The sequence below is a fragment of the Cherax quadricarinatus genome, chromosome 14, assembly GCF_038502225.1.
Source record: "Cherax quadricarinatus isolate ZL_2023a chromosome 14, ASM3850222v1, whole genome shotgun sequence".
Lineage (NCBI taxonomy): Eukaryota > Metazoa > Arthropoda > Malacostraca > Decapoda > Parastacidae > Cherax > Cherax quadricarinatus.
This window is the reverse complement of record NC_091305.1, coordinates 30,750,928-30,778,686: the sequence shown is the minus strand read 5'-3', so window position 1 is coordinate 30,778,686 and position 27,759 is coordinate 30,750,928. Positions and strand designations below refer to the sequence as shown.

General features: G+C 37.8%; 2 protein-coding genes and 1 long non-coding RNA gene across 6 annotated transcripts in view; 1 reads left to right on the top strand and 2 right to left on the bottom strand.

The window, feature by feature from the left end:
• LOC138852688 (uncharacterized) overlaps nt 1-18,759 on the top strand; it is a 56,504-nt gene extending 37,745 nt beyond the window's left edge. The window contains exons 1-2 of one of the 2 annotated variants that reach the window (XR_011392009.1): nt 15,270-15,552; nt 16,412-18,698. This is a non-coding gene — a long non-coding RNA (uncharacterized lncRNA). Of the gene's footprint in view, nt 1-15,269; nt 15,553-16,411 lie in introns of those variants that run through there. The other variant, XR_011392008.1, reaches the window with a different exon arrangement.
• LOC128696308 (synaptic vesicle glycoprotein 2C-like) overlaps nt 18,315-27,759 on the bottom strand; it is a 494,702-nt gene continuing 485,257 nt past the window's right edge. For all 3 annotated transcript variants that reach the window (XM_070084944.1, XM_070084946.1, XM_070084945.1), the window contains one exon: nt 18,315-27,640. In XM_070084944.1, coding sequence (XP_069941045.1) covers nt 27,585-27,640 — 56 coding nt within the window. In that variant the 3' untranslated portion in view covers nt 18,315-27,584. The remainder of the gene's footprint in view (nt 27,641-27,759) is intronic.
• Nucleotides 18,315-27,759, bottom strand: part of LOC138852687 (uncharacterized) — a 335,885-nt gene continuing 326,440 nt past the window's right edge. The window contains exon 2 of the mRNA XM_070084948.1: nt 18,315-18,942. The gene's annotated coding sequence lies outside the window, so the exon portion shown is untranslated. The remainder of the gene's footprint in view (nt 18,943-27,759) is intronic.

The following is a 27,759-nucleotide window of genomic DNA, read 5'->3' as shown; positions in this document are numbered from 1 at the left end:
ACAAGCACCTAAAGTCGGTTCCTGACCAGCCGGGCTGTGGCTCGTACGTTAGTTTGCGTGCAGCCAGCAGCAACAGCCTGGTTGATCAGGCTCTGATCCACCAGGAGGCCTGGTCACAGACCGGGCCGCGGGGGCGTTGACCCCCGGAACTCTCCCCAGGTAAACCCCAGGTAAACCCAGACATTGGTCTGAGACACTCCCTCGACAGCAAGCCAAGGCTGAACCACCTCTTGGGAAAGGCCCGGACCGGGTGATTATACCGGCGAATCTGCAACAGAACAGAACATTTGAGCGACAGGGAGCGTGTTTAACTCCTGCTTAGGGAATCCTAACTTGAACGACTTACTGATCCTCATCCCTGATCTCTGTGCCAACACAGAATACTGCCTTCTAAGATTTACATGTACAGTAATAGAAGCCCACTGCAATGAGATTCATTACTCACAAATTCGCTTTTATATTTACTTTTGTTAGGCAATAGATGAAGATTGCAAGGTAAAATGTAACTATAAGGACTGGTGTAAGTACAACTGAACGGGACTTATATTCAATAATAATTGTGATTCCAGGAGAACCAGGTGCCCAACCTTGCCTGCCAGACAACCAACTCACTCGTGTATCTTTCTGAAAGGAAGGTTGATACATATTTATTGGAGTGTGTAGATGTCATTTTCCTACTTTTAATCTCGGAATGGTATAGTATTATTTTACCTTATTTCGGTATTTTTCTTTCATGCTGGTGAGGGGCTCTTGATGCGAGGAACTGAACTATTTTCCGGTTTAGTGCTTTCTTCTGATAAAGATATAATGCAGAACGGCATTAATCTTCAATGGTTGATGAATCGATTGAAATGGATGGAACGTTTCATGGGTTGAGGCTGTGTAGGCACAAATTTTGTTGGATTCTTTGCAATAACTGGAAAATGTATCTTCTGGTCGGCTTTAAACTTTCAGTGCTGATGTTGTTGTTTTTTTCAAAGGAAACATTGTCTTAATGTTAGGTTAAGTAAGTTATCATGTGCCAGTTTTATTAATTAAATTGGTTTCTGTGAAATGATTGAAGAATGTCTCTTCTGAACAGAAAATAAGTTACAGTATTTGACTTTGTGGTTATTAAAGGTATTTTTTTTTTAAATGCTATCAATTGATATTACTTACTAAAATTAATAAATATCATTTTTACTAAAATTTCAATTTACTCTTTAACATTTTTGACATTTAATAACCATTACTTGTCTAATTACCTTTACCTGTTTTAATACCACATTTACTATCCTAGATTACTCTTAATTACCTTGTACTGCCATATAACCTCAAGTATAACTACCAGTGCAATATTGAATGAAATAAACATTACTTTTTCACTTTTTTGTAATCATTATTACTTACTAAAATTTTATTAAACACCATATTTACTACCAGTCAATTTTACTTTTGTACATTAAACATTATTTTATACTTCCCATAACATTTTGTAGCCAAATTTTCAAGTTTTTATATTCAACCCCAACCTTTATATTATCCCTTGTACTTGTGTACCTGTCTACCCTCTTACTATCATATTATAACCAAGACATTACCATTGTTATTTTGTTACTATTATTCTTTTGGTACTTTAATTGTGAATTTTATTTTGTCAATTTAAATCTAGGTATAATCTTGATCTTGTCAACAACCTATACCAGACTCTAGTGCAATTGCAAGTACCATTTCAAATTGTATTTTTATATTATAAGTTTATATTATAATTCCTACCATCTGTCCATTTAACTTTGCCTACCATTACTTAATTTTAGTCCCTTATATATTTTCTCCTTTATTTTAGCTTTATATAACTATCCTAGTTTATATATTCACAATTGTTAAAATAATCAAGGTGCTATTCTTAGGTGCTAAAGTAGAATAAGTTCACAATTTTGCCATATTCCAAAGCTCATTTATTTGATTACCACTTTATTGTTCACCACAACCTATATTAGTCCCTTTTATATTATAATTTTATACTATAATTCTAACTTTAAAAAATTACCTTTATAGTACTACCTACTATCATATTCCCAAGCTCCACTATTTGATCATCACTTTATTTGTATTAGTCCCTTAGCTCATTATTTTACATTTGTTAAATAATCCAGGTGCTATTTTTTAGCTTAAGACTATTTACTTTGATTTATACTTAATTCAAACTATAGATTCACTACAAATCTTATGATTACAAGCATTGATCCTGATACCAACCTCTTATTTAATGACTTAAATGAATCAAACAGTTACTGTAATTACTACACTGCAGAACAATCAAAGGCACTTCTCAGTGCCAACAACAACATAACTATCTTTAACTACAATATCAGATCTTTAAGCAAGCATTACGATGACCTCATAGCATTACTAAATTCCTTACATGCCAATATGTCCATCATTACACTAACTGAAACCTGGCTAAAGCCTGATAGTACAGATGTCTATGCCATTCCTGGTTACACAGCCATACACAACTGTAGGCCAGACCAACAAGGGGGTGGCACAGCCATATACTACTCAGACCAACTAGAATGTATCACTAATACTTGCACAAGGGATGAACATGGGGAATATATAATAGCTAAATTCAAATCCAAGTACCTACAAAAACCTCTCACATTGATAAACATCTACAGAGTTCCACAGTCAAACATTAGCCAATTTAGTCAAAATCTAGGAAGTATGATAACTGATGCACGCATGAACAAAGATCACTTACTACTCTCAGGTGACTTCAATATAAATCTCCTGCAAGACCAGGACCCACACGTTACTGAATTCACAAACACAATGAGTAACTGTATGTTACTACCAACAGTAACAAAACCTACAAGAGTTACAGAGACTAGTGTTTCCCTACTTGACCACATCTGGACCAACACCATATCCCCTTTAAAATCAGGCATAATTACAGATAATACCACAGACCACTACCCTACTTTCCTCATAACAACTCTTGGTAAACTACCCCAAGACACTACTAAAGTCACCTTCAGACTTCACAATGAGGCAGCCATTAATAACTTCACAACAGCAATAGCAAACATTGATTGGCACACTGAGCTAGAAACCTATACAGATATTGACGAATGTATTAATAATTTTCTGAAAAAAAACCAATACCTCTATAACAAGCACTGCCCTAAAAAAACTAAACAGATGACAGCGAAGAGACTGAACAGTCCCTGGCTAACACCCAGCATTCTCAAATCCATAAATACAAAACACCAATATGAAAAACAGTATAGAATGGGTCACATAACCAGAGACCAAACAAAACGTTACTCGTCAATCCTAACCAGCCTGATAAGAAGGGCAAAAAAATTGTATTATGAGAACAGATTATCCAACTTACGAGGTGATATAAAAAAGACCTGGAAAACCCTATCAGAAATTCTGGGAACAAAAAAGATATCACGAAATAGCGAAATAAAATTAGCAAAATCAGATGAACCCCAACTCCCACCAACAGAAACAGCAAACAGACTCAATGATTTCTTCTCCACTATAGGACAAAACCTTGCCAATAAAATCCCAAGCTCAGATACCCCACCAAATGACTACCTCACCGGCAACTACCCGAACACACTGTTCCTAGCTCCGACTAACCCATACGAAGTCTCCCTTATTATCAACGCACTAAAAAAACAAGGCAGGAGATTTAAATACCTTACCACCCTTTATATACAAAAAAGTGTCACAAGTGCTATCACCAATCATTGCAACACTCTTTAACAAATCCATTGAATCCTCCACCTTCCCTACAGTACTCAAAATAGCAAGGGTCACCCCGATCCACAAAGGAGGAGACCAAACAGAGTTGAATAACTATAGGCCAATATCCAACTTACACCCTCTCTCAAAAATCTTCGAAAAATTAATTCATAAACGAATCTACTCCTACCTTATCTCCCAAAACATACTCAACCCCTGCCAATTTGGATTCAGGCCTAATAAAAATACTAATGATGCTATTATACACATGCTAGAACATATATACACTGCAATAGAGAAAAAAGAAGTCCCACTGGGGATCTTCATTGACTTACGTAAAGTTTTTGATACAGTTGACCATGACTTGCTCCACGTAAAATTGTCACACTATGGTATAAGAGGGCACTCCCTCAACTACCTCAAGTCATACCTCAGCAACAGAAGCCAATATGTGTACGCAACCAATTACAGTTGGTGTCCCACAGGGAAGTGTCCATGGCCCTCTTCTCTTTCTCCTATACATAAATGACCTTCCAAATGCCTCGCAATTACTCAAACCCACACTATTTGCAGATGACACTACATACGTCTTCTCTCACCCGAGCCCAGTCACGCTAGCCAATACTGTAAATACCGAATTACAGAAAATATCTACCTGGATGAGGACTAACAAACTTACACTAAACATTGACAAAACCTACTTCATTCAGCTTGGTAACAGAGCTACAGATGTCCCTCTTAACATAATGATAAACGGATCACCTATCACAAAACTAACAGAGGGAAAATTCATAGGAATCCACCTTGATAATAGACTCAAATTTCATACACATATACATCAAATTTCTAAGAAAATTTCCAAGACTGTAGGCATACTATCGAAGATACGGTACTATGTTCCACAGTCAGCCCTCCTGGCCCTATATCACTCTCTTATTTACCCCTATCTCACCTATGGAATTTGTGCATGGGGCTCAACAACAATTAACCATCTCAGACCACTAATTACCCAACAAAAGGCTGCAGTTAGAATGATAACAAATTCTCACTACAGGCAGCACACTCCACCAATATTCAATACACTAAACCTACTCACCATATAAAACATCCATACTTATTACTGCACCTATTACATACATAGAACACTTAACTCTGATATTAACCCTCCCCTCAAACATCTCCTTGCCAACCTCAACAGAACACATGACCATAACACAAGGCACAGATCACTCTTTGATGTTCCTCGTGTCCATCTCACACTATGCAAAAACTCAATGCACATAAAAGGCCCTAAAATCTGGAATTCATTACCTGTAAATATAAAAGAAACACTACCTGTTTATAAATTCAAGTCTCTTCTCAAATATCACTTACTCACCCAAAACCAAATAAATACTGAATAACTGAACCTTATAAATTGTATATCTTAAATGTTTCTCATAATTATATCACATAAATGTTAAACCTAAAACCCAATCTAACTTTATTATTTTTTAAATACACTACCTAACAGAATCACTACCTAACTGAATGCAACCATATGACCTGTCTTTGTAATACTCACTTGTGCTTTATAGTAATCTGTTTACATTAATGTTTTATCACTGATTTCATCATTGCTTAGTTAATCTTAAGTTAATTTTAAGCCAGCCCGTAATGCTATGCATAGTATAAGTGGCTTTGGCATGCTGCTCTTATCTGTATTTTTTTGTACCTCTGTATGTGTGCTCAAATTGGAAATAAAGTTAATTTAATGTTCTTTTATGTGTCTATAACATCTGTACCTTCAAGATCATTCTTAAAAAATTGTAAGTTATGTACACTAAAATTACATGGAACTTACTTATTTACTTGTTTACTTACATTATTACTTACTGATTTACTTACTTTCTTAAAAGCTGGTAGGCCTTAAGGAAATGTTTTGATTGATTTTGGTCTGTGTAGGTTCCACTTCGCTTTGTTAGGTAAAAGGACACAAGTGCAACTAATGTGACATTTTAATGTGGCAACGTTTCGCTCTCCAGGAGCTTTATCAAGCCGTTACAAACAATACATGGACACAGAGGGTATATATAGGCTCAGAGTGAGGTGTAATGCTAGTTGTAGTAGTAGTAATATTAGTAGCAGCAGTAGTGTTAATACAATATGGTAGAACAATCAACTTGCACATGAGTAAAAGGTTATAAAAGTTATTACTTGGGTAACATAAAAATAGGTTAGACAGTTTGCTTTGGAAGGAATTAGAAACATAATTTCTGAGTGTTACATATGATTAGCTTCAACTCTTACATGCTGATAACTCGGCAATGCAACTTCTGAGCGTCTTCAAACTTGATGTGCTTGTGTATTTCAGGATATTCATCTCTTTGAAAGCTTTGAATTAAATCTGGGCTGTGTGTCCTGATTTATCACTTTTATTGAAGAAATTTGGATATTAGTTTCCTCGTGATGACTTATGAATGAAGTTTCTGATTCCCTTCAAATCCTAAACGCTAATATTCAACTGCATTATCAACATATGCCACTCTCTGCATTATTCCAATCACCTGCACTGAAGCACAGTGGACTGGGGTTGTGCAACACGGGGATACCTTTCTCGGATCATGCAGCAACCGAAATGCGTCCGTTTAACTCTGTTTTGAACTGAAGTAGACACTGGCTGGCGAAACGTTTCCTAAATAAACATTCCTTAATGTTGCACATGTGTCTCATTCTTCAACTTGTTGGTTTTCTACACCATTCAGTCACACAAAATACACCGAGTGTTCTCAAGGTTAAAACCTTGAGAACACTCAAGGTTAAAACCTTGTCCCACCTTCATGGTCAGCTAGAAGACAGCTATTATACCCTAAGACAGAAAACATTCGGCAGCTTCAGTATGCATCTTTCTCAATGACATTACCCCATAATATCTCGTGTATTTCTTGCCGAACTCTCATGTAGAATACTTTCATATTATAGCATATTATAACCAAGTCATTGCCTTTTTTATTTTTATCATTTTTTTTATTATTATTTTGCTACCTTAATTTGTGTATTTTATCCTGTCAATTTAAATTTAATTATACTCTAATTCTTGTAAACAACTTATATAAGACCTTAGTGCAATTACAATTGAGAGTCTTGTTCCTTTATTATATTATTAGATTAATCACAGTTTTACTCTAGCTCATTCTAGCTCAATACATAGTCAATACCAAATTCACTATACTAGACCATAGTGCAATTACTAGTGAGAGACTGGTGCTATTTGCAATTTGTATTTTTATATTATTAGACTAAACCTAGTTGTACTATAGCTCTTTCTAGCTCAATACATAGTCAATACCAAATTCACTATATTAGACCATAGTGCAATTACTAGTGAGAGACTGGTGCTATTTTTAATTTGTATTTTTATATTATTAGATTAAATTCAGTTGTACCATAGCTCATTCTAACTCAGTACATAGTCAATACCAAATTCACTATATTAGACCATAGTGCAATTACTAGTGAGAGACTAGTGCTATTTTTAATTTGTATTTTTATATTATTAGATTAAACCTATTGTACTTTAGCTCATTCTAGCTCAAAACATAGACTCCACAAAAGTCATTATTAGACCTTAGTGCAATTACAAGTGAGAGTCTTGTTCTATTTTTAATTTGTATTTTTATATTACTAGTTTATACCTAGTTGTACTTTAGTTCATTCCAGCACAACACATAGACAACATCAACTTCATTATGTGTAGTAGTGACTATACCCTACATGACCAAAATACTCTAGCTATATACTTGTCCAAACTTCCTACCACTACAGATATCAGTACTAGAACTCAACACACAACTCAGGATATAAATAACCATAATTTAAACCTAGAAGATGATTGATCACGTTGACCCTGATCTAAACCTCCATAATCTGACACCCAATCAAAACCTATTGGAAAGTAACTGCCTTTATTACACAGCATCACAAGCCACCACTATCCTAAACAGTGCTGAAAGTCTATCAGTACTTAACTACAACATCAGGTCCTTAAGCAAACACTATGATGACCTCCTAGCACTCCTTGAATCACTAAAGACACCCTTCTCCTGCATTATTCTTACTGAGACCTGGCTTAAGCAGGACACAATAGATATCTACCCTCTACCAGGATACACAGCAATTCACAACTGCAGACCAAACCAAGTTGGGGGTGGTATTGCAATCTATTACTCTAACCAATTATCTTGTCTTAGCACCACTTGCTTTAGTGATGAATATGGGGAATACATTTTTGCTAATTTTACTGTAAAAAACCTTAAGACGCCTATAACAATCGGTGCCATTTACCGGATACCTCACACAAACATCCCAAATTTCAGTGAGAAATTAAAGTCACTAATAACAAACAGACAAATGAATAAGCACCACCTTCTCTTAGCTGGAGACTTCAACATCAACCTTGGCTTACTAGATGATCAGCCTGTAACTGATTTCATCAACAATATGAACAACACACTTCTCATACCAACAATAACTAAACCAACCAGGCTCACTGAGACAAGTGCAACCATAATAGACCACATATGGACCAATATACTAGCCCCCGTTAAATCAGGGATAATCACAGATAGCACTACAGACCACTACCCTACCTTCCTCCTGACAAACATTAGTAAACCACCACTTGAATACAACGAAGTCTCATTTAGACTCCATGACGAGGCCTCAGTAAGGAAGTTCACAGCTGACCTAGAGACTGTTGATTGGCCTACAGAATTCTCCAAGGCCAATGGTATTGTTGACTGGACAGACATTTTTCTTAACAAATTACTTAGACTATACAACAAACATTGTCCTATAAAAACAAAACAGATCACAAACAAACAGCTTGGTTGCCCATGGCTAACCAGCACCATTCTGAAATCCATTGACAAGAAACACCAATATGAAAAGCAATATAGACAGGGCTTAATACACAAAGATACTCTTAAACACTATTCATCAGCTCTCACCAAAGTAATAAAGAAAGCCAAACAACTATACTACTCCAGTAGATTCACAGACACTAGAGGAAATATAAAAAGACCTGGAAAACACTCTCTCAGATTCTAGGGACCCACAAACTGAGAAAAAACAAGAATATTGTCCTAACTAAACCTAATGAAACACCACTACATCCCACTGACACAGCTAACAAGATAAACGACTTCTTCTCAAACATAGGATCTAATCTCGCCAGTAAAATCCCACATACCAATGCCCATGCCGGGGACTACCTAGATGGGAATTTCCCTAATTCCTTCTATCTTGCACCAACTGAGCCCACGGAAGTCATTGAGATTATAAAGTCACTTAAAAATAACTCGGGGAATCTGTCTCATGTCCCACCATTACTGTACAAGTGAGCGGCCCATGTCCTTTCACATGCAATTTCATTACTTTTTAACAAGTCACTAGAGACTAGCACCTTCCCGAAACTACTCAAGATGGCAAGGGTTACACCAATACATAAAGGTGGTGACCCTACAGACTTAAACAATTATAGGCCAATATCTAACTTACCATTGCTATCCAAAATCTTTGAGAAACTCGTGCACAGGAGACTGTATTCATTTATAACGGCTCAAAACATACTCAACCCCTGCCAATTTGGATTCAGGAAAAATAAAAGCACTAATGATGCAATCATAAAAATGCTAGATCTGCTTTACACAGCATTGGAAAATAAGGAATATCCATTAGGAATTTTTATTGACCTAAGAAAAGCTTTTGACACAGTAGACCACGACATCCTACTCCACAAACTTGATCATTACGGTATAAGAGGCCATGCGCTTGCTTATTTCAAATCTTACATTACTAATAGGTATCAGTACGTCACCATTAAAGACACAGCATCAGCAACACGGCCACTTGATACTGGAGTTCCGCAGGGAAGTGTCCTTGGTCCCCTGCTCTTCCTCATATACATCAATGACCTTCCAAACATATCCCAACACCTGAAACCCATTCTCTTTGCTGATGACACGACTTATGTCATCTCTCACCCTAATCTTGCCACCCTCAACACCATTGTGAATGACGAGCTGATTAAAATATCGACTTGGATGACAGCCAATAAACTTACGCTTAACACTGACAAAACCTACTATATTATGTTTGGTAGCAGAGCAGGAGATGCACAAATTAACATTAAGATTGACAATACTCTAATTACCAGAAATAATGGGGGAAAATTCCTAGGCTTATACCTTGACAACAACCTGAATTTCAGCACCCATATCCAGCATATAACCAAAAAAGTATCCAAAACGGTTGGGATCCTCTCCAAGATACGATACTACGTGCCGCAAAATGCCCTTCTCACACTATACCACTCATTTATCCATACCTCACCTATGCTATTTGTGCTTGGGGATCAACTGCAGCAACACACCTAAAGCCAATAATAACCCAACAAAAAGCTGCAGTAAGAATAATCACTAAATCCCATCCCTGGCAACACACCCCCCCACTCTTCATAGACCTAAACTTACTCCCAGTTCAGTACATCCACACTTACTACTGTGCAATCTACATCTAAAGGGCCTTAAACTCTAATATCAACCTTGACCTAAAATGCTTTCTTGATAGTTGTGACAGAACCCACAGGCATAACACCAGACACAAACATCTCAACGACATTCCCCGTGTCCGACTAAACCTTTACAAAAATTCAATGTATGTCAAAGGCCCTAAAATCTGGAATACCCTACCTGAGAACTCTAGAACTGCAGACACATTCATCACCTTCAAAACTACCATTAGAAAACATCTTATCTCCCTGATACACCCCGTCAACTAACTACACGAATACCACCTGGTGGTTCACACTTACACTCACTCACTCATTTGACCATAAACAGAAATATTAATCTCAATCTTAAAATAATGAATCCTGTGATACTCCAATACTGAAACTATGTACTGTGCCAAAACAAAAGCATTCACATTGCTAAACTCACAAACTAGTATTTAGTCACTTAGCCATAATACCAACTTACCTCATAATTTGTAATATTTTACAAATAAGAATAGAACTAAGTATGCCCGAAATGCCTAGCCATGCTAAGCGTTCTAGTGGTACACTCTGTAATCACAATTTTACTACATGTAAACCACACAATAACCAAATTTCTGTAAACTCAGCATTGTAATCCTTATAGAGAATAAACTTTGAATTTGAATTGAATTTGAATTTCTCTCTCTCTCTCTCTCTCTCTCTCTCTCTCTCTCTCTCTCTCTCTCTTTCTCTTTTCTTTTTTTACACAGGGTTTGACAAGGTTAGGTTATGGATCCCTAGTTTTATTGAAAAGCTATTTGCAGGTTAAGGACTCTTTCTCTCTCCTCTCTCACTCACACACACACACACACACACACACACACACACACACACACACACACACACACACACACACACACACACACACACACACACACACACACACACAAAAAAAAACACAAAAAAAAAAAAAAAAAAAAAAAAAAAAATATAAATCCCCTCGAAGTAACACGTTTTATTTTCTATAGCCAGAACACATGAGGAATAGGAACATGGATCATCATCAGTGGGTTTAAATTTTTTATCAAAGGCCTGTAACAAAACTGGATTTTCGATTTCTTGACTGAAATATTAAAGATAACAGTTAATATAGTACGAATTTTAATTTGTACATCGCGAAATAAATTGCACTTCATTTATTGAAAGCAACTTGTCTGAAAGTACTGATTGTTAACTGGAGAGTTGATGAAGTGAGGGAACTGTTACCCTGTTTACTTTCTTATTGATCCTCTGTTTACTTTCTCATGGATCCTCTGTTTACTTTCTCACTGATCCTCTGTTTACTTTCTCAATGATCCTCTGTTTACTTTCTCATTGATTCTCTGTTTACTTTCTCATTGATCCTTTGTTTACTTTCTCATTGATCCTTTGTTTACTTTCTCATTGATCCTTTGTTTACTTTCTAATGGATCCTCTTTACTTTCTCACTGATCATCTGTTTACTTTCTCATTGATCCTCTGTTTACTTTCTCATTGATCCTTGGTACATGGGAGTTTTTGGGAAAGCCAGGCAGCAAGGAATTTGTAGGTTTACACACACACACACACACACACACACACACACACACACACACACACACACACACACACACACACACACACACACACACACACACACACACACACACACACACACACACACACACACACACACACACACACACACACATATATATATAGATATATTTATATATATATAGATATATAGATATATATATATATATATAGATAGATATATATATAGATTGCAGATAATATTTTTTTCCAGAGAATTTTATTTTATTGGCTGTCAGTGGAGTGCACTTGGGGTGCAGCAACATAGCGTCACTGCCTCTTGATTGCTTCTCCATCCTTGGAAACCCAATATACATTATTATTATAGTCAAGGGGAAGCGCTAAACCCGTAGGATTATACAGCTCCTGGGAAGGATATGGAAGGCATTCAGGCTTAATTCGGGGAACTGGAGCACAGATCCAATTCCCTAAATCAAGAGCCCCTCACCAACATCAAGGAACCTTCCCTGAGGGGACCCAATATACAATTATTAATGTTTCCAGAACACTTCACCAGGGCTGCGAGATGGTCCAAACTCAACATTCTGTGAAGCCATTTCGAAAAGATGTGCGTGTGTGTTAGTGTGTGTGTGTGTGTGTGTGTACTCACCTAGTTGAGGTTGCAGGGGTCGAGTCCATACTCCTGGCCCCACCTCTTCACTGGTCGCTACTAGGTCTCTCCCTGAACCGTGAGCTTTATCATACCTCTGCTTAAAGCTATGTATGGATCCTGCCTCCACTACATCGCTTCCCAAACTATTCTACTTCCTGACTACTTTGTGGCTGAAGAAATACTTCCTAACATCCTTGTGATTCATCTGTGTCTTCAGTTTCCAACTGTGTCCCCTTGTTGCTGTGTCCCATCTCTGGAACATCCTGTCTTTGTCCACCTTGTCAATTTCTCTCAGTATTTTGTATGTCGTTATCATGTCCCCCCTATCTCTCCTGTCCTCCAATGTCGTCAGATTGATTTCCCTTAACCTCTCCTCGTAGGACATACCTCTTAGCTCTGGGACTAGTATTGTTGCAAACCTTTGCACTTTCTCTAGTTACTTTACATGCTTGGCTAGGTGTGGGTTCCAAACTGGTGCCGCATACTCCAATATGAGCCTAACGTACTCGGTGTACAGGGTCCTGAACGATTCCTTATTAAAATGTCGGTGTGTGTGTGTGTGTGTGTGTGTGTGTGTGTGTGTGTGTGTGTGCGTGTGTGCGTGTGTGTGTGTGTGTGTGCGTGCGTGCGTGCGTGCTTTTATACTCGCCTATTTTTTCCTCACCTAGTTGTGCTTGCAGGGGTCGAGTCATAATTCTTAGTGCCGCTTCTTGACTACCACCGACAAACTTCATTGATTCCTAGAGTTCATAAGAACATAAGAACATAAGAAAGGAGGAGCACTGCAGGAGGCCTGTTGGCCAATACTAGGCAGGTCCTTTACAATTCATCCCACTAACAAAACGTTTGCCCAACCCAATTTTCAATGCTACCCAAGAAATAAGCTCTGATACGCAAGTCCCACTCAAATCCAACCCCTCTCACTAATGTATTTATCCAATCTAAATTTGAAACTACCCAGTGCCTAGTTATATCCACTCTTGAAGCTCTGCATGCTGTTTGCCTCCAGCAGCTTTTCGTTTAGTATGTTCAACTTACTGCCATGAGAATGAAAAACATTTCTTAACGTCCCCGTTACTCTTCAGTGAATTTAGAGCATGTGTGTGCATGGGCTCTTTCTCTATTTAGTCCCCAAAGTATTTTGTATGCCATGATCATATTCCCTTGGTCCTCTCTCTTCTACTGTTATTAGGTAGATTTCCTCAAGTGTCTTTCCATAGTAAATATCATTCACGTCCTGTACCAACCTCGTCACAAACCTTTGTGTCTTCTCGAGTATCTTTGCATGCAGTGGGCTCTGTGCTGGTGCCACATACACCAACATAGCTTAACGTTTATATATATGTTTTAAATCGTTTCACTTTTTTGGTCCATAAAGCAGTAATGTGAAGCTCTTAATTTCCTCCGCTAAGTCATTAATTTACATCGTGAACCTTAGGGGACTTCACTAGTCTTTCTCTCCCTCTCTGATACCTCCTTTCATACCATTATCCTCCGGTTTCTATTTTTTAAGTATAGTGGAATCCCAGTGTTTGAACTTAATTAGTTCCTAGATGGTGTTCGAACTGTGAAAAGTTCGATGTCCGAAACAGTACCTTTCAGGCTTTAATTATTAACCTCACACACTGGATGATGTTGAACTGACTCTTCCATAAGTCTCTGAGAGTTAGGTCAGTGTCAGAGGTCACTTCAAAACACCTGTGAAACAGGGCTTTCATGTAAAGTTGTTTTTACAACTATATTTTAAACAAGTCACAAAACTGCTCTGACTCTGGGTTGTTCGACATCCGATACGTTCAAACACTGTATTTCTATATACATTTGATCACCATTCATGTTACTTTTTTACTGTTTCAGTTTGAACATCAGCTTTTGGTGAGGCACTGTGTCACACTTTCTAATAGTCTAGTATAGGAGTCCTTAACCAGGAGTATCCACTTCCCTTGGGAGTATGGGACTTGATCTAGCTATCCATGTGTGATTACTCTTAGAGGTGCAGGATATTCACAAGACGGGATTTGCCCTTAGTGAAATAATGTTGTTGTTTCTGATGTGTCCAATTTTCTCCTGTTATTGTATTTTTGTGCTTTATATATTATGATAAATTGCTGGGGTGATGGCTTGAAAGTTTTTCTTGGAATCTGGGAGTTACCATCAGCCAGAGGGTCAGCAGCACCGTAATTAGAAGACAGTGTATCAAGCCTCCACCACTCTGCGCTGAATGAAACACAAGGGTTGAGCGCTTAACGTAAATATTACTACTACTAATTCTCTCGAGGTCCAGGATGATATGTAAAGTGCACAGATAACGTCCATTCACTTTAGCAGTCCGTGGAAACAATTTTGTGCCCCTGCAATCTTTTGACTACATCTAGCAGGATTCAGAGACATCTTGAAACAGCGGACAGAGAGGCAAAGATGTGGTCAGAGTGTTCATCAGTTCTGCACATGTAGTTGAATCATGCTTTGTTATGTTGTTTTTCTTTATTTGGGGTTACACTGACAATAAATAAATGAAAGTAAAACATATTTCCATTAAGACTATTTAGCACTTCCAGGGCATCTGATTTAAAAACAAAAACAAAGAGATTATTTGACACCTCAGCTTAGCCTAGTGTTCAGCAACATTGACGATAACTATTTAAGAAATTATATGTGTATAAATAAACTAAGCTTCATATAAATGAAAACTATGGTACGTAATACAAAAAAAAAAAAATCCTTTAGGCTATACAGAAGATGTATACTCTGCTGAGGGTTGTATTTCTCTGAGAGTACGATATATATACAGGATGCCCACAAAAACACTCCCTGATTTCAAACAGGTATAACATGTAACTTTATTTTAATAATCTTTCACAGTTAGTAGCTTCAGATGCAGGATTTCATTCAGTTTCACATGGTATAGGGTAGCATTAAAGGCACTCAACGTGCGCCCCTCTGGTTGCTCGGCAAACATCGATGTGATAGTCCAGTTCGGTCCCGACGCTCTGCAGCATATCTGGTGTTATCATGCGAACTGCTTCAGTGATGGAAATTTTTAGCTCCTCCAGGGTTGCAGGTAGTGGTGGTACGTAAACTGTGCTATTCACGTACCCTCAAAGAAAGAAGTCACAAACAGTTAGGTCCGGTGACCTCTAGTAGATGGGAGTCATACAATCAACTAAGTCACTAGTAGATGGGGGGTCATACAATCAACTGAGTCACTAGTTGATGGGGTTCATACAGTCAACTGAGTCACTAGTAGATGGGAGTAATACAATCAACTAAGTCACTAGTAGATGGGGGTCATACAATCAACTGAGTCACTAGTTGATGGGGTTCATACAGTCAACTGAGTCACTAGTAGATGGGAGTCATACAATCAACTAAGTCACTAGTAGATGGGGGTCATACAATCAACTGAGTCACTAGTTGATGGGGTTCATACAGTCAGCTGAGTCACTAGTAGATGGGAGTCATACAATAACTAAGTCACTAGTAGATGGGGGTCATACAATCAACTAAATCACTAGTAGATGGGAGTCATACAATCAACTGAGTCACTAGTAGATGGGGGTCATACAATCAACTGAGTCACTACTAGATGGGGGTCATACAATCAAATCACTAGTAGATGGGGGTCATACAATCAACTGAGTCACTAGTAGATGGGAGTCATACAATCAACTAAGTCACTAGTAGATGGGGGTCATACAATCAACTGAGTCACTAGTAGATGGTGGTCATACAATCAACTGAGTCATTAGTAGATGGGAGTCATACAATCAACTGGTACATTATAAATATAAATATAATTGTCTTCCATAAATAAACATCTCAGAATTCCTTAAAATAATAGAACATAAATAATGTTATTAAACTCATAAAAAAAATAATATCTGTCTGTTTTAAGTTCCACTAAATTTTACTTTTTTTTTTTTTTGCAGTTCAAGTGCACTAAAAAATGTGGTTAAGAGACTCACATGGTGGAATACAACATACGGGTTATTAACTCAGACACAACGTATAAATCAAGGCGCCGTGTAGGCTCTGCAGACACGGCCTCTCGAATCCACATTCTGATGAGTGGGTTAAGATCACAGACATTAGCATCTATCTCCTGCAGGAGGCGTCCAACGCTGAAGAAGTCGGCTGCCGAGGTGACGGGTTCGTTGAGCAATACTTCGGGGGCCACATGCCAGCACTCGTTCTGGGATTCGAAGTTGTATCTGTGACTCTCTGGGACGGCTAACCCGAAGTCAATCAGCTTAGCCTGGACGCCCCTTCGAGTCCTTTGTACGCAGATGTTATTGGTCTTGACATCTACGTGAACCCATCCCTGGGCGTGCATCCTATCCAGGGTGTCACACACCTGGGTTACAATTCGGAGATTTTCCCTGGGTGAGAGGTCTTCACTCTTCATGAGTGATTCCCAAGACTATCCAGCATACTCTGTTACGATAGTCATCCTCTCAGGACATACAGCGATCATTTTCTGTATGCCTGGAATATCCTTCAGTGCTTCCATAGCCTCAACCTCCTGTAGAAGACTCTCCACGCCGCTCTGGGTATTGTCAAAGAGTTTTGTTACCCAGGTATTGGATGCTACTTCGGCCGAGAAGCACACACCATATGTGCCGGAGCCCAGCCTCTTGCACGTGTTATCATTGAACAAGAAATCGTGCATAGCTGCATCCCAAATGTGAGTGCCGAAGCGCAGACAGAAATACCGGACAGCTTGAACATTTTCTGGCTTGATCATCATGTTTGCTCACACCAGAAATAGTATTATATAAAAATATAAATTGTCAGGGATGCCTAGGGATAACCCTGGAAGAACTTGCTCAAATAGAATCTTAATTAAGAGGGATCAGTACCTCTTGAGGCTAGTCTTAGCTCTAGGATGACCCATCAACTGCAACTCTTACTTACTTGACCAGTACATTAAATTGGGTTTTCTTTTCACCTTTTAACTCTTTTGGTAGAAGCACCTTTATAATAAAATAGTATAATATGATAAAATATAGTTACCTTTGAACTTCATAATCAGACAATATAATATAATATAATACAATATAATATATATTGTTGGAGTGTGAGCAGGGTAATATTTAGTGAAGGGATTCAGGGAAACTGGTTATTTTTATATAACCGGACTTGAGTACTGGAAATGGGAAGTACAATGCCTGCACTATAAAGGAGGGGTTCGGGATATTGACAGTTTGGAGGGATATGTTATGTATCTTTATATGTATATGCTTCTAAACTGTTGTGTTCTGAGCACCTCTGCAAAAACAGTGATTATGTGTGAGTGAGGTGAAAGTGATGGTATCCTTACATCAGACATCATCGTTGTCTGATACAGATGTCTGCAATGTTGTGAAAATTTGCTTAGAAACATATCAATATTTAAATGATTCGTTTGCTGAGATTCAAAGGCATGAAAAACAAGTTTTTATTTTTTTCCCCTGTCAGATGGCGTGACTTGACCTGCCGGCTGATTAATGTGAGCTGACTTTAAAAATGCAGACTCGAATATTGGAGTTGAGCAGCCATATGTTGTGACTGCAGCAGCAACTTGATACATACACATCTGCGAAAGTTGTTATGAAAGACTTTGCTATCTTACGCTCGTGAAACTTGGAATAAGAACATCTTAAGAACTTAAGACTAAAGGGCACTGCAGTAGGCCTGTGCATCTTAAGAACTTAAGACTAAAGGGCACTGCAGTAGGCCTGTGCATCTTAAGAACTTAAGACTAAAGGGCACTGCAGTAGGCCTGTACATCTTAAGAACTTAAATCATTTATTGAATCAGATGCCAAAAAAGGAGTAAAAGTTGACACAAGCATTGTATTTTAAGCATCTTTATTATTACCTCAATAATATACACAGTTTCTCTGGTGGTAGTAATCCAGAGAAAATGTCTCATTTTAATTCTTGCCATACACTCCTACAAGTCACCTGGCTACCACACTCACAATTATGTCAATTTGTTCTAGTACATCTGTCTGTATTATGTCTATATGATGTGTAGCATGATCCTTATATAATTTTGAAAAAAACATTTCCTCTGTTAATTAATCATGTCCCCAGGCATTTCTTTTGTTGCACTTGCTTTACATTTTGAATTCATAATCACAAAAAAATAGGAGATTTATGCTCTTTCTTGAATAATAAAATACAATCAGGAATAATTGGTCATGGTTTACAGTGTCCCAATAATTGAATGAGATTTATTATTAAAAAATGTCATATAATATATAAATGTGTAATAAACTGTTTCTTGATAAAAATAGTATAACATTTTTTCTTAATATTATGCAGTACTTTATAAAATATTCAGATATAAAAGTGCCAGACACACTTGACTAACACTGTGAGTGGCATACAGCAGGTTTCCCATTCTTGTACAAGCTCTCTTAATCATAATTATCAAGTACCTTTAAAATGCTCCACCAACATGGATTAAGTTGCTTCTCAGTTGCATTATGGCAAAAATTTGTATAACAAGGGGGTTGTTTGCAGTAGGCCTAATGACCCATGCTAGGCAAGTACATACTGTTTTCACCCACCAAGCCTTACTCATGTCACTATGTAACTTGTTTTTAAAACCGAAAGCATTTGCTTTAATGATGCTATTTTGCAATATATATGTATTCTTACCATACATCTACAGTTATATATATTGCCAAAAATAAAATCAATTGCTAACAAATATCATCAAAAAAATTTCTAACATATTGGCCGTATCCCGCCGATGCAGGGTGGCCAAAAAGTAAAAAGAAAATTTTCTCCTTTAAAATTTAGCAATATATACAGGAGAGGGGGTTACCAGCTTTCGGCACTTTAGTCGCCTCTTAAGACACGCATGGCTCACAGAGAAAGAATTCTTTTCCACATCCCCATGGATATAAGAGAAGATAAACAGGAACAAGAACTAGTAAGGAAATAGAAGATACCCAGAGGGAAGTGTGTATATATATGTTTGTCTGTGCATGTGCAGTGTGACCTAAGTGTAAGTAGATGTAGCAAGATGTACATGAAATCTTGCATGTTTATGAGACAGAAAAAAAGACACCAGCACTTCTACCATCATGTAAAACAATTACAATTACATGTGTGTCAAACAAGGCAACTAAAATGCCAGGAGCAAAGGGCTAGTAACCCTTTCTCCTAAAGTTAAAAAGAGAAACTTCTGTTTTTCTTTATGGGCCATCCTACTTCAGTAGGATATGGCCGGTTTGTTGAAAGAAGAAGACAACGTGCAAGTGTAATGTGAACTAAGTGCAAGTAGCAGTAGCAGGATGTACCTGAAATCCTGCATGTTTATGATACAGAAAAAAGACACCAGCAATCCTACCATCATGTTAAACAATTACAGGCTTTCGTTTTACACTCACTTGGCAGGACGGTAGTACCTCCCTGGGCGGCTGCTGTTTACCAACTTATTACCTAGGAAAACAATTATATTTATCAAAGTTTTAATTTGTAATGAACTACAACAAAAAAATTGCATCCAATGAAACATCTAACAAATTACGTATTATGTCACCCGATTAGTTTTGTCTTAAAATGAGTTCATGAATGTAGCTTGTCTCTGTTACATTTACTCTTATGCCCAATAAGTTCTTCCCTATTCCTCTATGACTAATTTATTTGTTTTGGTCTCAACTGTTTTAAACAGTATGTAAGTTCAACGATGAGAAATTTCAATTACTCAGATATGGTAAACATGAGGAAATTAAATCTTCATCAGAGTACAAAACAAATTCTGGCCACAAAATAGAGCGAAACACCAACGTCAAAGACCTGGGAGTGATCATGTCGGAGGATCTCACCTTCAAGGACCATAACATTGTATCAATCGCATCTGCTAGAAAAATGACAGGATGGATAATGAGAACCTTCAAAACTAGGGAGGCCAAGCCCATGATGACACTCTTCAGGTCACTTGTTCTATCTAGGCTGGAATATTGCTGCACACTAACAGCACCTTTCAAGGCAGGTGAAATTGCCGACCTAGAAAATGTACAGAGAACTTTCACGGCGCGCATAACGGAGATAAAACACCTCAATTACTGGGAGCGCTTGAGGTTCCTAAACCTGTATTCCCTGGAACGCAGGAGGGAGAGATACATGATTATATACACCTGGAAAATCCTAGAGGGACTAGTACCGAACTTGCACACGAAAGTCACTCACTACGAAAGCAAAAGACTTGGCAGACGATGCACCATCCCCCCAATGAAAAGCAGGGGTGTCACTAGCACGTTAAGAGACCATACAATAAGTGTCAGGGGCCCGAGACTGTTCAACTGCCTCCCAGCACACATAAGGGGGATTACCAACAGACCCCTGGCAGTCTTCAAGCTGGCACTGGACAAGCACCTAAAGTCAGTTCCTGATCAGCCGGGCTGTGGCTCGTACGTTGGTTTGCGTGCAGCCAGCAGCAACAGCCTGGTTGATCAGGCTCTGATCCACCAGGAGGCCTGGTCACAGACCGGGCCGCGGGGGCGTTGACCCCCGGAACTCTCTCCAGGTAAACTCCAGGTAATATAAGTGATTATCCTAGGTAGTAGGTTGGTAGACAGCATCTGCCCAGGGAGGTACTACCATACTGCCAAGTGAGTGTAAAAGAAAAGCCTGTAATTATTTAACCCTTTGACTGTCGCGGTCATATATATACGTCTTACGAGGTACTGTGTTTGACGTATATATACTCATAAATTCTAGCGGCTTCAAATCAAGCAGGAGAAAGCTGGTAGGCCTACATGTGAGAGAATGGGTCTGTGTGGTCAGTGTGCACCATATAAAAAAATCCTGCAGCACGCAGTGCATAATGAGAAAAAAAAACTCCGACCGTTTTTTTTAATTAAAATGCCAACTTTGTGGTTTATTTTCGTATAGTATTTATGGTTGTATTCTCGTTTTCTTGATCTCATTTGATAAAATGGAAAACATATTATAGAAATAGAGGTGATTTTGATTGATTTTACTATAAAAAGAACCTGGAAATGGAGCTCGAAGTAGGGGAAATGTTTGATTTTTGCCGATGTTCAAAAGTAAACAAATGATGTCATTTTCCAATAAATGTCCAACTAGCCATTCTAATATGCAGTCATGAATGGGTTGATGTTATTTATACTATTATTACAGTATTGCAGTAGTCTGCATAACAGTAAATCTTCTATTTTTTTGTTTGAATAAAAATTCAAAATAGAAAGCAAGAGTAATATCAGAGGGGCCTGGAGACATGACTGATGCACAAAGAAAATGTTATTTTAGAGCCAGGAATGTCTGCATTGTTCATTCTGGACCTTATTTTGAAATTGTCATATTTTTTAATTTTCATGAAATTGGCCAAATTGCAAATTTCTGACCACGTTATTGGGTAGTTGAAATCAGTAAATGGGCAGTTTCTTGTGCTCAATCGATAGCAAAAATAGAGTTCTAAAGAAATAGCTATGAGTTTGGTCAACTGGAACAATGGAATTAGCCGAAAATAGGGCTCAAAGTGGGTGAAATCACTGATTTGTAAATATCACCGAGGCCGCTAACTTCGCAAGAGCGTAATTGCGTCAGTTTTCCATCAAATTTTGCTTTTTTGGTGTCATTATAATCGGGAAAAGATTCTCTATCATTTCATAAGAAAAAATAATTTTATTTTTAAAATTTTGCGACACCAAGAGACACTTCAGGATTGGGGGTTGCGACAGTCAAGGGGTTAACATGATGGTAGGATTGCTGGTGTCTTTTTTTCTGTATCATAAACATGCAGGATTTCAGGTACATGCTGCTACTGCTACTTGCACTAACTTCACATTACACTTGCACGTCGTCGTCTCCTTTCAACAAACCGACCATATCCTACTGAAGTAGGATGGCCCAAAAAGAAAAACAGAAGTTTCACTTTTTAACTTTAGTAATATATACAGGAGAAAGGGTTACTAGCCCTTTGCTCCTGGCATTTTAGTCACCTCTTATGACACACATGGCTTACAGAGGAAGAATTCTGTTCCACTTCCCCATGGAGATAAGAGGAAATAAACAAGAACAAGAACTAGTAAGAAAATAAAAGAAAACCCAGAGTTGTGTGCATATATATGCTTGTACATGCATGTGTAGTGTGACCTAACGGTAAGTAGAAGTAGCAAGATGTACCTGAAATCTTGCATGTTTATGAGACAGAAAAAAGACACCAGCAGTTCTACCATCATGTAAAACAAGTACACATACACATACAAGTATAAGTACAAGCACATGTACAAGTACAAATAGTGTAAAACGAAAGCCTGTAATTGTTTTACATGATGATAGGGTTGCTGGTGTCTTTTTTCTGTCTCATAAACATGCAAGATTTCAGGTACATCTTGCTACTTCTACTTACCATTAGGTCACACTACACATGCATGTACAAGCATATATATGAACACAACTCTGGGTTTTCTTTTATTTTCTTACTAGTTCTTGTTTATTTCCTCTTATCTCCATGGGGAAATGGAACAGAATTCTTCCTCTGTAAGCCATATGTGTCATAAGAGGCAACTTAAATGCTGGAAGCAAGGGGTTAGTAACCCTTTCTCTTGTGTATATTACTGAAGAAACATGCATGATTTCAGGTACGTTTTGGTATTTCTACTTGCACTTGGGTCACACTACACTTGCATGTACAAGCATATATATACACACCCCTCTGGGTTTTCTTCTATTTTCTTACTAGTTCTTGTTCTTGTTTATTTCCTCTTATCTCCATGGGGACGTGGAACAGAATTCTTTCTCTGTAAGCTATGCATGTCATAAGAAGTGACTTAAATGCCGGGAGCAAGGGGCTAGTAACCTTTTCTCCTGTATACATTACTACAGTTTAAGAGAGAAACTTTTGTTTTTCTTTTTGGGCCACCCTGCCATGGTGGGATACGGCCGGTTTGTTGAAAGAAAAAAAGAAAAGTGATTATATAAGGGAATGTATGAGAGTATAGAGCATAAGAATGGAGGAACACCTCAGTAGGCCTGTTGGCCCATTCTGGGCTGATCCTTCACAAATCCAACCCGCTAGCAAAGTATTTGTCCAACCCATCTTCAACATTACCAAAACAATAACCTCTGATAAATCTATTAACTCATGTCCAAGTCCCACTCAAATCCAACCCTTCTCACTCATATATTTATCCAACCTGAATTTGAAACTATCCAAGATTTTAGCTTCAATAACCCTACTGGGCAGACTGTTCCACTTATCAACTACCTTATTTCCAAACCAATACTTTCCTACACCCTTTCTAAATCTAAACTTATCTAACTTGAATCCATTACTGCAGATTCCCTCTTTGAGGGATATCCTCAAGACCTTATTTATAGCCCCTTTACTAATACCCATCTTCCACGTATACACTTTGATCATGTCTCCCCTCATTCTTTGTCTTACAAGTGAATGTAATTTAAGGGACTTCAATCTTTCTTTATACGAAAGATTTCTAATGAATTTATATCTACAGTGGACCCCCGGTTTACGATATTATTTCATTCCAGAAGTATGTTCAGGTGCCAGTACTGACCGAATTTGTTCCCATAAGGAATATTGTGAATTAGATTAGTCCATTTCAGACCCCCAAACATACACATACAAACGCACTTACATAATTGGTCGCATTGGGAGCTGATCGTAAACCAGGGGTCCACTGTATTCTGTAATATGGAGACCAGAACTGAGCTGTGTAATTTAGATGAGGCCATACTAATAATGTATGTGTGATTATTCTTATTATTACAGTCAGAGAGAAGTTCTAAACCCACAGGAGTCATACAGCACTTAGGGATGGAAGATAATTGGGTTTGATATAAAGAACAAGGGGAGGAGGGCTCTAGTCCATGGATTAAGAGCCTGTCACTCTCATTAAAGCACCCCTCTTTCCATTAAGTACCAGTGAGTGATACAGTGATAACTCGTCTGTATCACCAGCAAGTGATACAGTGATAACTTGTCTGTATCACCAGCAAGTGATACAGTGATATTATTATTATTATAATCAAAAAGAAGCACTAAACCACAAGGGCTATACAACAATAACTTATCTGTATCACCAGCAAGTGATACAGTGATAACTTCTCTAGACCCTGAAAGGGTTAAGACCCCCAATCCAAAACTTGTCCACAGGGTCTAAGAATTTAAAAAAAAAAATTATTTTTTCTAATGAAATGATAAAGAATCTATTTCTGAAGGTAATAAAACAAAAAGCATGAAATTTGATGGAAAACTGAGGAAATTACGCTTTTGTGAATTTTGCTGTGTCAGCGATATTTACACCGGCGATTTTGTCCACTATGAGTCCTATTTTATGCTAATTACTTTGTTCTAGTTGACCAAATTCTTAGCTAGTTCATTAGTATGCCTTCCAATTTATCAATTGAGCACAAATAACTACCCAATAAAATGATCAGAAAATGGTAATTTGGCAAATTTCACATAAATTTCAAAATAGGGTCCAGAATAAACAATGCAGGCATCCCTGGCACTAAAACAACATTGCATCTGCTTTACACATGAATTCCATTTTTAAATTTTATTCACACAAAGAAATTTTATTCACAAAAAAATAGATTTATTGTTATATATTAATGTAATAAATGTCAGTGCATTCATGATTGCAAATCAAACCAACCAGTGGACGCATATTGAACAAGTTACGTGATTTGTTTACTCTGGAATATCGGCAAAAGTCAAATATTTCTGCTACTTTGAGCTCGATTTCAAGCTGTTTTTGCTCTTCAAACCAATAAAAATAATCTCTATTTCTGTAATATATCTTCCAGTCTGTCAAATGAGACCATGAATATAACCATAAAAACCACTTGAAAATACACTGCAAACTCACACTGTGTGCTGCAGGATGTTTTACATGGTGCACACTTACCACATAGACCCATTCTCTCATATCTAAGCTGAAATTTACCACTCAACTTATCTGAGTGAGCTGAGCTTATGGTGTAGTTCTACAGCACTGGCCCAGAGTTCAAAACCATAAAACAGAACTGACCCTCAAGGGGTTAAAGGTGCAGATGTATGGTTGTAAAGTAATAAGACACATTGTTTTCACTATTTACATTGTTATAAAGATTTTTAATTTCTGGTTTATGTAGCACTGAAAATGAAAATGTTTATTTCTTTGCAAAGAGTGGGGGTGTGTGATAATTCTTGCTGCAGCTTTTTGTTGGGTTATTATTGGCTTTAGATGGGTTGCTGCTGTTGATCCCCAGGCACAAATATCATAGGTGAGGTAGGAATAGATGATTGAACAGTAAAGTGTGAGTAGGGCTGACTGTGGCACATAGTAATGTATCTCTAAGAGGATCCCAACTGTTCTGGATAGTTTTTTATGTGTTGGATATGGGTGTTGAATTTCAGGTTGCTGTCAAGGTGCAGACCCAGAAATTTGCCCTCATTATGCTTAGCAATAAAAATGTTGTTAATCATAGTGTTCAGTTGGGCATCACCTGTTCTGCTCCCAAGCATGATGTATAAGGTTTTGTCAATATTAGGTGCAAGTTTATTGGCAGTCAACCAGATCGATATTTTTGGTAACTTCTAGTTAAAAATAGTGTTGAGTGTGGCAAGATTAGGGTGGGAGATGACGTAAGTTGTATAGTCAGCAAAGAGAATAGGTTTAAGTTGTTATATGCTAGGAAGATCATTGATGCAGGGGGCCAAGGACACTTCCCTGTGGTACTCCAGTATCCAGTGGTCTTGTTGATGAGGTTGTGTCCTTAATAGAGATGTATCAATGTCTGTTAATAAGGTAGGATTTGAAATATATAAGTGTGTGGCCTCTCATACCATAATGATCAAGTTTGTGAAGTAGGATGCTGTGGTCTGCTGTATCAAAAACTTTCCTTAGGTCAATAAAGAGTCCTAGTGGATAATCATTTTCTTCAAGTGCTGTGTAAAGTAGGTCTAACATTTCTACAATTGCATTGTTTGTGCTTTTGCTTTTCCTGAAGCCAAATTGGCAGGGGTCGAGGATGCTTTGCTCACGAGTTTCTCAAAGATTTTGGATAGCAACAGTCCAGTCTACCTCTTAATATGTGAAGTAGTACAGTAGACCGTTATTTAACACAGTAGTTACGTTCCTGAAAACACCGTGTTAGGTAAAACTGTGTCAGATGAACTGAAGAACTTACAGGAAAAATAGGGTTACATTCCTGAGAGCCCCAAAAAAGCCGAACAACTTTTTTCTAGGCCTCCACATCTTACAAAAATAAAAGTGAATATGTAATTGCAGTTCATTGTTGTGATATATTATGTTGTTTTTACTGCTTAAGACTACAAATGTAACAGAAATAATAGTATTTCTTACCTTAAATTGTGGGTGCTGGTGTTTGTAGATGATTGTGAAGAGAGTGGAGAGTTATGCTGTGGCCCTACTGGGCTGAGGTGGATGGTACAGGTTCTGGTAATGAAGTTGATGGTTGTACTGGAGTGTCTAACTTTGTCATTCAGTCAAGTGATTCAGTAAGTCAATCAAGTCATTCAGTAATTCAGTCAAGTCATTCAGTAAGTTAGTCAAGTCATTCAGTAAGTCAGTCAAGTCATTCAGTAAGCCAATCAAATCATTCAGTAAGTTAGTCAGTTGGTAGATACAAGATGTAGCAATTAAAAGATCAAAACAGTTCACAATCACAATTCACAATCACAAGCTTGTAGCAGAGAAGTTGGACTGGACACGTATGAAGTACGAATGCTTTGATGGTGGGGTGGTGTCGGGGGGTTGCTGGGGACGGCGGGAGGTCTCCCCAGCTGAACCACAACAAGGCGGCCGCTTGAGGAAAAGGAAAGTTTTTTTTACCTTCTCTCAAACTGAACTGTGTTAAATTCATCATACGACATGTTACATAAAATTGTGCCTTCAATCGTGCTATACTCAAATCATGCCAAATAAACTTGTGCTAAATAACAGTCTACTGTATTTTCTGGTATCCTTTCTGATCCTTTTTTTCTTCTAGTTGTGATATACTTTTATGCTTGATTACATCAGCATGTGAAGTGGTCACTCTTAACACAGCTATCTGTCCACTCCTTATAGGGAACCATTTCTTATTACTTGGGAGGGTGAATGATCCTTTTTCAAGTTAATGATGCTCTTGTTGTATTAGGAAGCAGAAACCCAAGACTGCCACCAGCTGTAAAGCAATAATAGATATATTAATGATGAATTTAATGATTTAAGAGGATAATTATTAGGATACTGATGTAATTACTCCTATAGCATTCATGTATCTAGAAGTGGAATAATTTTTGG